General features: G+C 49.0%; 1 protein-coding gene across 1 annotated transcript; it reads left to right on the top strand.

The window, feature by feature from the left end:
* Nucleotides 1-997: 997 nt before the first annotated feature.
* LOC129715225 (CB1 cannabinoid receptor-interacting protein 1-like) lies at nucleotides 998-8,763 on the top strand (the record flags this gene model as incomplete). The annotated part of the gene is made up of 2 exons (XM_055665084.1): nucleotides 998-1,142; nucleotides 8,246-8,763. Coding segments are annotated over 2 exons (310 nt in total), but the record flags the coding sequence as incomplete, so codon positions are not given.
* Nucleotides 8,764-10,427: the final 1,664 nt, after the last annotated feature.

The raw sequence follows: 10,427 nt of genomic DNA, 5'->3' as shown, positions 1-10,427 counted from the left end.
GGCTTGAAGGGCCGAGTGGCCCACTCCTACACCGAGTGTCTCTGTTTCCACGATTACACACTTGTCCCGTCTTCCCGCTGGAGGGGTAAATTGTCTATTTGTGCCCATGATATTTCTTGCATTGTTATTAATTTTACAACAAAGCAGAAAGACAGGGCTGGGTTTGGCCGTGACATTGGCGGGTGGGCGGGCGGGCGCGTACACCTTCAGTGTCTGTGGTCAATGTAATCAGAAGGAACTGCAGATACTGGTTTACAAGGTATCTTCACCTATCCATGTTACCCAGAGATGCTGCCTGTCCGCCTGTCCTGCTGAGTTACTCCAGCATTTTGTGTCTATCTCTGGTTTATACTAGTCCTGTACTCAGCGGGCCAGGCAGGCAGGCAGGCAGGCAGCATCTCTGGGGAACATGGATAGGCGAAGATTCGGGTTGGGTTCACTGAGTTACTCCAGCATTTTGTGCCTCTCTCTGTTTGTGGCAGACCCTTGCCCTTAAGATGCCGAGATACCTGAACATGGCCGATTAACTCGTGTTTAGAGGGAGGGTTAATATCATCCTTATTTGGAAAAAGGTTACCTTAAATACTTCAGTCATCAGTCTGAAGAAGGGTTTCGGCCCGAAACGTTGCCTATTTCCTTCGCTCCATAGATGCTGCTGCACCCGCTGAGTTTCTCCAGCTTTTTTTTGTGTAACCTACCTTAAATACTTAGTGTGCAGGAAGGAACTGCAGATGCTGGTTTACCCTGAAGATAGACACAACATGCTGGAGTAACTCAGCGGGTCAGGCAGCATCTCTGGAGTGAAGGAATGGCTGATGTTTCAAGTCGAGATCCTTCTTCAGACGGAGAGTCTATACTTGCCCATTGGGGTAGTGATTGGGGATGATCAGCCACGATCGCATTGAATGGCGGTGCTGGCTGGAAGGGCTGAATGGCCTACTCCTGCACCTATTGTCTATTGTGTATTGTGTATAAGAAGGCTCCTGTGTGATTTCAGGTCGATGTTGGTGGGCACAGTACCTGTCTCCTTGGAGGAGACTTCGAGGGACCCACAGACGGTGAACTACACCGGGTTTTACGACACAGAAGGAGTAGTTCACACCAAGAGTGGCGAACGGCAGCCTCTGCAAGTCCACATTCAGGTTAGTCAATAACATTCCCACCTCATTCCGGTTCACCAGTTCACCAAGTCACCAAGACTCCTTCTGAAGAAGGGTCTCGACCCGAAACATCACCCATTCCTACTCTCCACAGATGCTGCCTGCCTGACCTGCTGAGTTACTCCAGCATTTTGTCCGTCTATCTTCAGTGTAAACCAGCATCTCAGTTCTTTCCTACACATTTCATCTACTTTGATCTGCTGATCTGCAGGGGTACTGATTGTGGATGATCAGCCATGATCACATTGAATGGCGGTGCTGGCTCGATGGGCCGAATGGCCTATTCCTGCACCTATTGTCTATTGTTTTCACATCTTACCATTCCATATCTCTAGTCTCCCTCTCAATAAACAATATAGACAATAGGTGCAGTAGGCCATTCGGCCCTTCGAGCCAGCACCGCCATTCAATAATCTTATATGTTTCAATGAGATTTCCTCTCATCCTTCTAAACTCCAGAGTGCACAAGTCCAGCTGCTCCATTCTCTCAGCGTATGACAGTCCCGCTATCCTGGGAATTGGATCTCAGTCCCCTGACTCAGTCTGAAGAAGGGTCTCGACCCGAAAAGTCAGGTAGCTGTCTGTGCACCAGTCTCCCCACGTTAAACAAAGTCATGCACAGGCAGGCGTCCTCCATGAGAGGACAGTCACACTCGTCTTGAGTGACCGCTGATGATGATGCCAATGTGTACATCGAGGCTACAGTTCACAGTCAATGGTATTTGGACCATTCATCAATCAGAGGCGGCACGGTGGTGCAGCGGGTAGAGCTGCTGCCTCATGGCGTTGGATAGCTGGGTTCAATCCTTACCTCGGATGCTGTCTATGTAGAGTTTGCACGTTTTTCCTGTGACTGCGTGGGTTTCTTCATAAGATAATAACTGATGGGAGCAGAATTAGGCCATTCGGCCCATCAAGTCTACTCCACCATTCAATCATGGCTGATCTATCTCTCCCTCCTAACCCCATTCTCCTGCCTTCTCCCCATAACCTCTGACACCCATACTAATCTAGAATCTATCTATCTCTGCCTTAAATATATCCACTGACTTGTGGCCTCAACAGCCGTCTGTGGCAAAGAATCCCACAGATTCACCACCCTCTGGCTAAAGAAATCCCTCCTCACCTCCTTTCAAAAATTCTGAGGCTCTTAATTCTGAGGCTGTGCCCTCTGGTCCTAGACTCTCCCACTAGTGGAGACATCCTCTCCACATCCACTCTATCCAAGCCTTTCACTATTCTGTACGTTTCAATGAGGTCCCCCCTCATTCTTCTAAACTCCAGCATTTCCTCCGGGTGCTCTGGTTTCCTCCCGTCTGTAAATTGCCCCAAGTGTGTAGGGAGGAGACGTGAAAGTTGGACAACACAGACCTGGTGTGTGAATGGCCGATCGATGGTCGGCCTGGACATGGTGGGCTGAAGGGCCAGTTTCTATGCTGTATCTTTCAATCAATCAGCCAAGGAGCTGTACATGCAAAAATCTTTCTCAGCCGTGAATATATTACTGATTCATCATCACACCAACACTCTGAGTGTTCACAGTCTCTGCCTTGTGACCATGCACATGCCGTGAGTAATTTACTCAGGGTAGGCAGTCAGTATCTTTGGTTAGTCGGCGTTTAAAAATAATCTTGAAAACCGCATACGCGCAGATTGTTCTCTCGACTTTTATAAAGTAATTTGTCTTCGAAAGTATTTAAAAACATATAGCTCAAAGAAATGTACTTACCACATTCTATTTGTTGAAATTCAACTGCATGGCCACTCTTTCCTGTTGTACCGAGCTGTTTTAAATGTTCCAATTATTTTTGTTCCTTTGCACTGTTAAAGTTAATAATAATAATAATAATAATAATAATATCTTTTATTGTCATTGCACATCAGTGTTCTTTAAGTTCCAGTGTTGGTCCGCCATTTTTAATTATTTTGGTCTTTTCCTCATAAGATTGCTTAGAGAAACTCTTAAGATAATCACTATCCGTCTTTGAAAAACCCGCCCAGAAACATGCGCGTGGACTGTGTGCATGCGCGGCACATGCACGCTGGTGCGCGGCAGGCACATGCACGCAGTCCACGGTGTAAAGACAGAATTTCAGCTGCCTTTGTAGACCCTGATGTCTTGAAGCAGCGTTGATGGCACGTGTGTAGCACATACGCCCGTGTGTTACATGTACTGTGGATGAAAGGCACGGAGAATTACGCCTACATAAGAGATCAATCTCTTAGGGAAGCATAACTCTCCCGTGCCTTTACTATTTATATTTAATAATTGCCATTTTATAATTTTATTTAGGGTAGGCACTGCCTCCCATGACTGCTTGTGACTGACTTCTTATTCCAACACTGCCACTTGCAAACAGATTTGCTCAGTTCTCACATCATCCTCCGTCAAAACATAGCATGTCAATAAGACTGCCTAGTCTAACTGGACCCAAAACGTTGCCCAATCACAAGTTCACAAGTTATAGTAGAATTAGGCCATTCGGCCCATCGAGTCTACTCTACCCATTCAATCATGGCTGATCTTTGCCTCCTAATCCCATTTTCCTGCCTTCCTCCCATAACCCTTCACACCCGTTCTAATCAAGAATTTGTCTACCTCTGCCTTAAAAACATCCACTGACTTGGCCTCCACAGCCCTCTGTGGCAATGAGTTCCACAGATTCACCACTGACTAAAGAAGTTCCTCCTCACCTCCTTCTAAAAGAGCGCTCTTTAATTCTGACGCTGTGGCCTCTAGTCCTAGACTCTCCCACTAGTGGAAACATCCTCTCCACATCCACTCTATCCAGGCCTTTCACTATTCTGTACGTTTCAATGAGGTACCCCCCCCCCCCCTCATCCTTCTAAACTCCAGCGAGTACAGGCCCAGTGCCAACAAACGCTCATCATACGTTAACCCACTCATTCCTGGGTTCATTCTTGTAAACCTCCCCTGGACCCTCTCCAGAGCCGGCACATCCTTCCTCAGATATGGGGCCTAAATTTGCTCATAATATTCCAAATGCGGCCTGACCAGTGCCCTATAGAGCCTCAGTGTTACATCCCTGTATTCCAGTCCTCTTGATATAAATGCTAGCATTGAACTTGATTCCCTTACTACCGATTCCACTTGTGGATTAACATTTTGGGAATCCTGCACCATCATTCCCAAGTCCCTTTGTACCTCTGATTTCTGGATTCTCTCTCCATTTAGAACATAGTCTACGCCTTTATTCCAATTACCAAAATGCACGACTCCACACATTGCTACACTGAATCTGCCACTTCTCTGCCCACTCCCCTAACCTGTCCAAGTCCTTCTGCAGAGTCCGTGCTTCCCATACACTGCCTGCCCCTCCACCTATTTTAGCATCATCTGTAAACTTGGCCACAAAGCCTTCAATCCCCTCGTCCAAATCATTAATATACAACGTGAAGAGTAGCGGCCCCAACACCGACCCCTGCGGAACTCCACTAGTCACTGGCAGCCAACCTGCCATCCATGCTAGTATCTGTCCTTTTATACATTGGGCTCTTGTCTTCCCTAGCAGCCTGACGTGCGGCACCTTATCAAAGGCCTTTTGCCTTTAGACACATTCCTTCTCTCCAAAGATGCTGCCTGTCCCACTGAGTTACTCCAGCATTTTGTGTCTATCTTCAGTGTAAACCAGCATCTGCAGTTCCTTCCCACACAGACAACAATTTGCGAAATTGGAGGAGCAGCACCTCATATTTCGCTTGGGTAGTTTACACCCCAGCGGTATGAACATTGACTTCTCTAATTTCAGGTAGTCCTTGCTTTCTCCCTCCTTCCCCTCTCCTTCCCAGCTCTCCCACAGCCCACTGTCTCCGCCTCTTCCTCTTTTTTTCCCGCCCCCCTCCACCTCCACATCCATCTGAAGACATGTCTCGACCCAAAACGTCACCTATTCCTTCGCTCCATAGATGCTGCCTCACCCACTGAGTTTCCCCAGCATTTTTGTCTACCTTCTGCTCTATCTATCATTGTTAACAACTGAAGACAATTCAGTCGCCGCTACCTGTCGCCGGCTACCGGTCGCCGATGGAATTCACCAAAGTCGGCACCTGGCAACAAACAACGTCACCTGGCGACAACCTACAACAGTGCCTACGTCAGGAGAAGACAAGCTACGTCAAGCCCACAGTCGCTGAAACGTTTTGAACATTTCAAAATCCAGCGGCGACCAGATAAACGTTACGACTCTTTAGGCGACTTGAGGAGACGACTCACGACCGTACAGGCGTCACCCCGCGAACATGTGGTGGCAGCCTAGTCACCTGTAGTCGCCGAAAAAATGGCCTAAGTGGGACAGGGGCTATTTGGCTTGTTTGATGAAGGGCTCATCCCTTATTGATTCTTTTCAGCAGCAGCTGTTGTTGTTTTGTTTCACTGCATATAATGAGATGGGGAGGAGATTGTGGGTGAATTCAGAATAAGATGAAAATTCCAGTGACCTTCCAACTGTGATGTCGGGAAGAGAAGCGGAAATCTGAGACTTCCACCTGTTTTCGCCAAAATATCTTCTGACACGGGGCCATGGTTGAAAGCTTCGGGCCTGATGGTGATAGATGTCTGTATCAAGGTTGACAATATCACATTAGCTAGAAGCTGCAAGCCAGCCAACATCTGATTAAGTAGTCGGGCAAGCCCAGGGGCCTGTCGAGCTAACTTCATTGACCATGTTTGCAGGCTAGGTATAACATTCACTAATTATACTCTAGACAATTTATATACTCTTTGATGGAGATAGATAGACACGGATAAACTGTTGAAATACAGGAAAATTTCAGCGAATTGTGGCCGCAGCCCAGACCATCACACCTCCCTTCCATTCACTCCATCTACACCTCACGCTGCCTCGGCAAGGCCAGCAGCATCATCAAGGACCAGTCTCACCCCGGTCACTCCCTCTTCTCCCCTCTCCCATCGGGCAGGAGGTACAGAAGTGTGAAAACGCACACCTCCAGATTCAGGGACAGTTTCTTCCCAGCTGTTATCAGGCAACTGAACCGTCCTACCACAACCAGAGAGCGGTCCTGAACTACTATCTACCTCATTGGTGACCCTCGGACTATCCTTGATCGGACTTTGCTGGCTTTACCTTGCACTAAATGTTATTCCCTTATCATGTATCTGTGCACTGTAAATGGATCGATTGTAATCATGTGTTGTCTTTCCACTGACTGGTTAGCACGCAACAAAAGCTTTTCACTGTACCTCGTTACACGTGACAATAAACTAAACTGTAAACTGTAATTGTGTAAGCATAATTTCCATCTTAATCCAGAGGGCAATAGAATAAGGACTTCAACGTATGATCACCTTCCATGTTAGAACACAGAATACAGGACATGTACAGCACAGGAACAGGCCCTTCAGCCCACAATGTCCATGCTGAACATGAAGCCGTTAAACTCATCTCCTCTGCCTGCACGTGATCCATATCCCTCCATTCCCTGCATATTCATGTGTCTTTCCAAATGCCCCTTAAATGTCACTATTGTATCTCCCTCCAGCACCATCCCTGGCAGCTGTTCCCCTCCCCGCGTCGAAAACTTGCCCCGAGCATCTCCTTTAACCTTTGCCCTTCTCAATAGACAATAGACAATAGGTGCACGAGTAGGCCATTCGGCCCTTCGAGCCAGCACCGCCATTCAATGTGATCTTGGCTACATCTCTGGAGAGAACATGGAAAGGTGAAGTTTTCACAGAGTGCTGGAGTAACTCAGCGGGGTCAGGCAGCATCTGTGGAGAACATGGATAGGTGACGTTTCACAGAGTGCTGGAGTAACTCAGCGGGTCAGGCAGCATCTGTGGAGAACATGGATAGGTGACGTTTCACAGAGTGCTGGAGTAACTCAGCGGGTCAGGCAGCATCTGTGGAGAACATGGATAGGTGACGTTTCACAGAGTGCTGGAGTAACTCAGCGGGTCAGGCAGCATCTGTGGAGAACATGGATAGGTGACGTTTCACAGAGTGCTGGAGTAACTCAGAGGGGCAGGCAGCATCTATGGAGCTAAGGAAATAGGCAACGTTTCGGGCCGAAACCCATACGGGTTTCGGCCCGAAATGTTGCCTATTTCCAGAAGGATTTCGGCCCGAAACGTTGCCTATTTCCTTAGCTCCATAGATGCTGCTGCACCATAACTGAGTGGGTCAGGCAGCATCTGTGGAGAACATGGATAGGTGACGTTTCACAGAGTGCTGGAGTAACTCAGCGGGTCAGGCAGCATCTGTGGAGAACATGGATAGGTGATACTTCAGGTCGAGGCCATTCTTCAGAAGAGTGCATTTCATCTTATTCTAAGTAAACATGAATGATTCAACTGGCAAACTGGTATTAATACATTCAGGAACATTGTCATTAACATAATTCCACTCTCATTCTGGTAACATTTAATCCTTTGCGTTTGGGCTTTTGATTTGGCTTTGAAATGTAACATTATAGTGAACCCAGTTTTACTGAATCTTTCTTTTCTCTTCTCCCCCCCCCCCTCCCCTCTAACCTCCCCCCTCTAGACTCTCTCCCCCTCCCCTCCCCCACCCTCCCTCCCTCCCCCCTCTACACTCTCTCTCTGCTCCCTTCCCCCTCCCTCTCCCTCTCCTTCTTCCCCCTCACCTCTTTCCCCCTCCCCCTCCCCCTCTAACCTTCCTCCCCTCTCTCTCTCTCCCTCTCCCACCTCCCTCTCCACTCCTCCCCTCCCCCTCACCTTTTTGCTCTCGCTCTCACTCCCCTCTCCCTCTCCTCCCTCCCCCCCCTCATCCTCCCCCCTCTCCGTCTTTCCTCTCCTCCCCCTCTCCTCTCTCTGTTCCTCACCTCCTCTATAATGCCCCCATTCCCTCTGTTCCTAACTCTCTAATGCCTCTCTCTCCCCCTCCTCCCTCTCCATCCCCATCCCTCTGCCCCCTCCATCTCTCCCTGTCTCTCCCTCTCCCCCTCCTTCCCTCCTATCTCTCTCCCTCTGTCCCTTCGCTTCCCCCCACCCCACCCCCATCCCTCCCTCTCCCCCTCCACTTCCCCTACCCCTCCCCTCCCTCCACTCTCTCTCTCCCCCACTCTCTCTCCTTCCCTCTCTCCAGTTCATGGACATTGGCACCTTTGAGACGGTTTGGCAGGTGAAGTTCTACAACTATCACAAGCGGGACCACTGCCAGTGGGGGAACAGCTTTGGCAGCATCGACTATGAGTGTAAACCCAACGAGACCCGCAGTCTGATGTGGATCAACAAAGAGATGATTACCTAGACTGCAGTATGAGGACATGTCCCTTCACACACTGGTCTGGACAGATTACACTTGTCTGTGTTATAAATACAAACACCATGTCTTAACATCAACACAAATTGGGCTGAAACTGCACAATATGGAATGAACCATTTAGTACTCAAGTGTAATTGCTTCTCCTGCTGTTTAGAATGGACATTTCTCCACGTATTTTAAACAGAGAGAATTTGATAAAAACATATCCGACCTGCTGCTTATATCATTCAGCAGAAACTTAAACACCAGTATCTGCATTATGTTAGTAACGTATATGTTCTGCCATAACAGTTAGGAGAGTAAATTGATGTGAAATGTACAATGTTTTTGGTTCAATTCATGTAAAATGTAATATCTGTCCGATCAAGAATTTGGAACGTGCAATTGTTAGAATAGCAATCGGGAATTAAACAAACATATTCCTGATTTTAAACAAACATATTCCTAGGTTTCTTCCCACCCTGCCCCCTGTAAGGACTCCATCCCCTCCTCCCAATTCCTCCGTCTACGCCGCATCTGCTCCCAGGATGAGACGTTCCACACCAGGGCATCGGAAATGTCCTCGTACTTCAGGGAACGGGGATTCCCCTCCACCACCATAGATGAGGCTCGCACCAGGGTCTCATCCATACCCCGCAACACAGCTCTCTCTCCCCATCCCCGCGCTCGCAACAAGGGCAGAGTCCCCCTAGTCCTCACCTTTCACCCCACTAGCCGTCACATACAACACATAATCCTCCGCCATTTCCGCCACCTCCAACGTGACCCCACCACTCGCCACATCTTCCCATCTCCCCCCATGTCTGCCTTCCGCAAAGACCGCTCCCTCCGCAACTTCCTTGTCAACTCCCTTCCCTCCCGTACCACCCCCTCCCCGGGCACTTTCCGTTGCAACCGCAAGAAATGCAACACCTGTCCCTTCACCTCCCCCCTAGATTCCATTCAAGGACCCAAGCAATCGTTCCAGGTGCGACAAAGGTTCACCTGTATCTCCTCTAACCTCATCTACTGCATCCGCTGCTCTAGGTGTCAGCTGATTTACATCGGGGAGACTAAGCGGAGGTTGGGCGATCGTTTCGCCAAACACCTCCGCTCAGTCCGCAATAACCAACCTGAACTCCCGGTGGCTCAGCACTTCAACTCCCCCTCCCATTCCCAATCCGACCTCTCTGTCCTGGGTCTCCTCCATGGCCAGAGCGAGCAACACAGGAAATTGGAGGAACAGCACCTCATATTCCGCCTGGGTTGCTTGTGTCCGGATGGCATTAACATTGAATTCTCCCAGTTTTGCTAGCCCTTGCTGTCTCCTCCCCTTCCTTAACCCTTGAGCTGTCTCCTCCCATCCCCCCGCCCTCGGGCTCCTCCTCCTCCCTTTTTCCTTCCATCTCTCCCCCCCACCCCCCATCAGTTTGAAGAAGGGTTTCGGCCCGAAACGTCGCCTATTTCCTTCGCTCCTTAGATGCTGCTGCACCCGCTGTGTTTCTCCAGCATTTTTGTGTACCTTCCTGATTTTAAAGATAGACGCAGAGCGATGGAGAAACTCAGCGGGTCGTGCAGCATCTCAGGTGAAAAAGGACAGTTAACGTTTCGGGTCGGGAGCCTTGTTCATTCTCTGAAGAATGGTCCTCATCCAAAACAGGTCTGACGAAACATAGAAACATAGACAATAGGTGCAGGAGTAGGCCATTCGGCCCTTCGAGCCAGCACCGCCATTCAATGTGGTCATGGCTGATCATCCCCAATTAGTACCCCGTTCCTGCCTTCTCCCCATATCCCCTGACTCCGCTATCTTTAAGAGCCCTATCTAGCTCTCTCTTGAAAGTATACAGAGAACCGGCCTCCACCGCCCTCCGAGGCAGAGAATTCCACAGATTCACCACTCTCTGTGAGAAAAAGTGTTTCCTCGTCTCCGTTCTAAATGGCTTACTCCTTATTCTTAAACTGCGGCCCCTGGTTCTGAACTCCCCCAACATCGGGAACATGTTTCCTGCCTCTAGCGTGT

This window comes from Leucoraja erinacea, unplaced genomic scaffold (assembly GCF_028641065.1).
Source record: "Leucoraja erinacea ecotype New England unplaced genomic scaffold, Leri_hhj_1 Leri_1061S, whole genome shotgun sequence".
NCBI classification, from domain to species: domain Eukaryota; kingdom Metazoa; phylum Chordata; class Chondrichthyes; order Rajiformes; family Rajidae; genus Leucoraja; species Leucoraja erinaceus.
The sequence above is the reverse complement of the archived record's forward strand: the minus strand, read 5'-3'. Positions and strand labels throughout refer to the sequence as shown.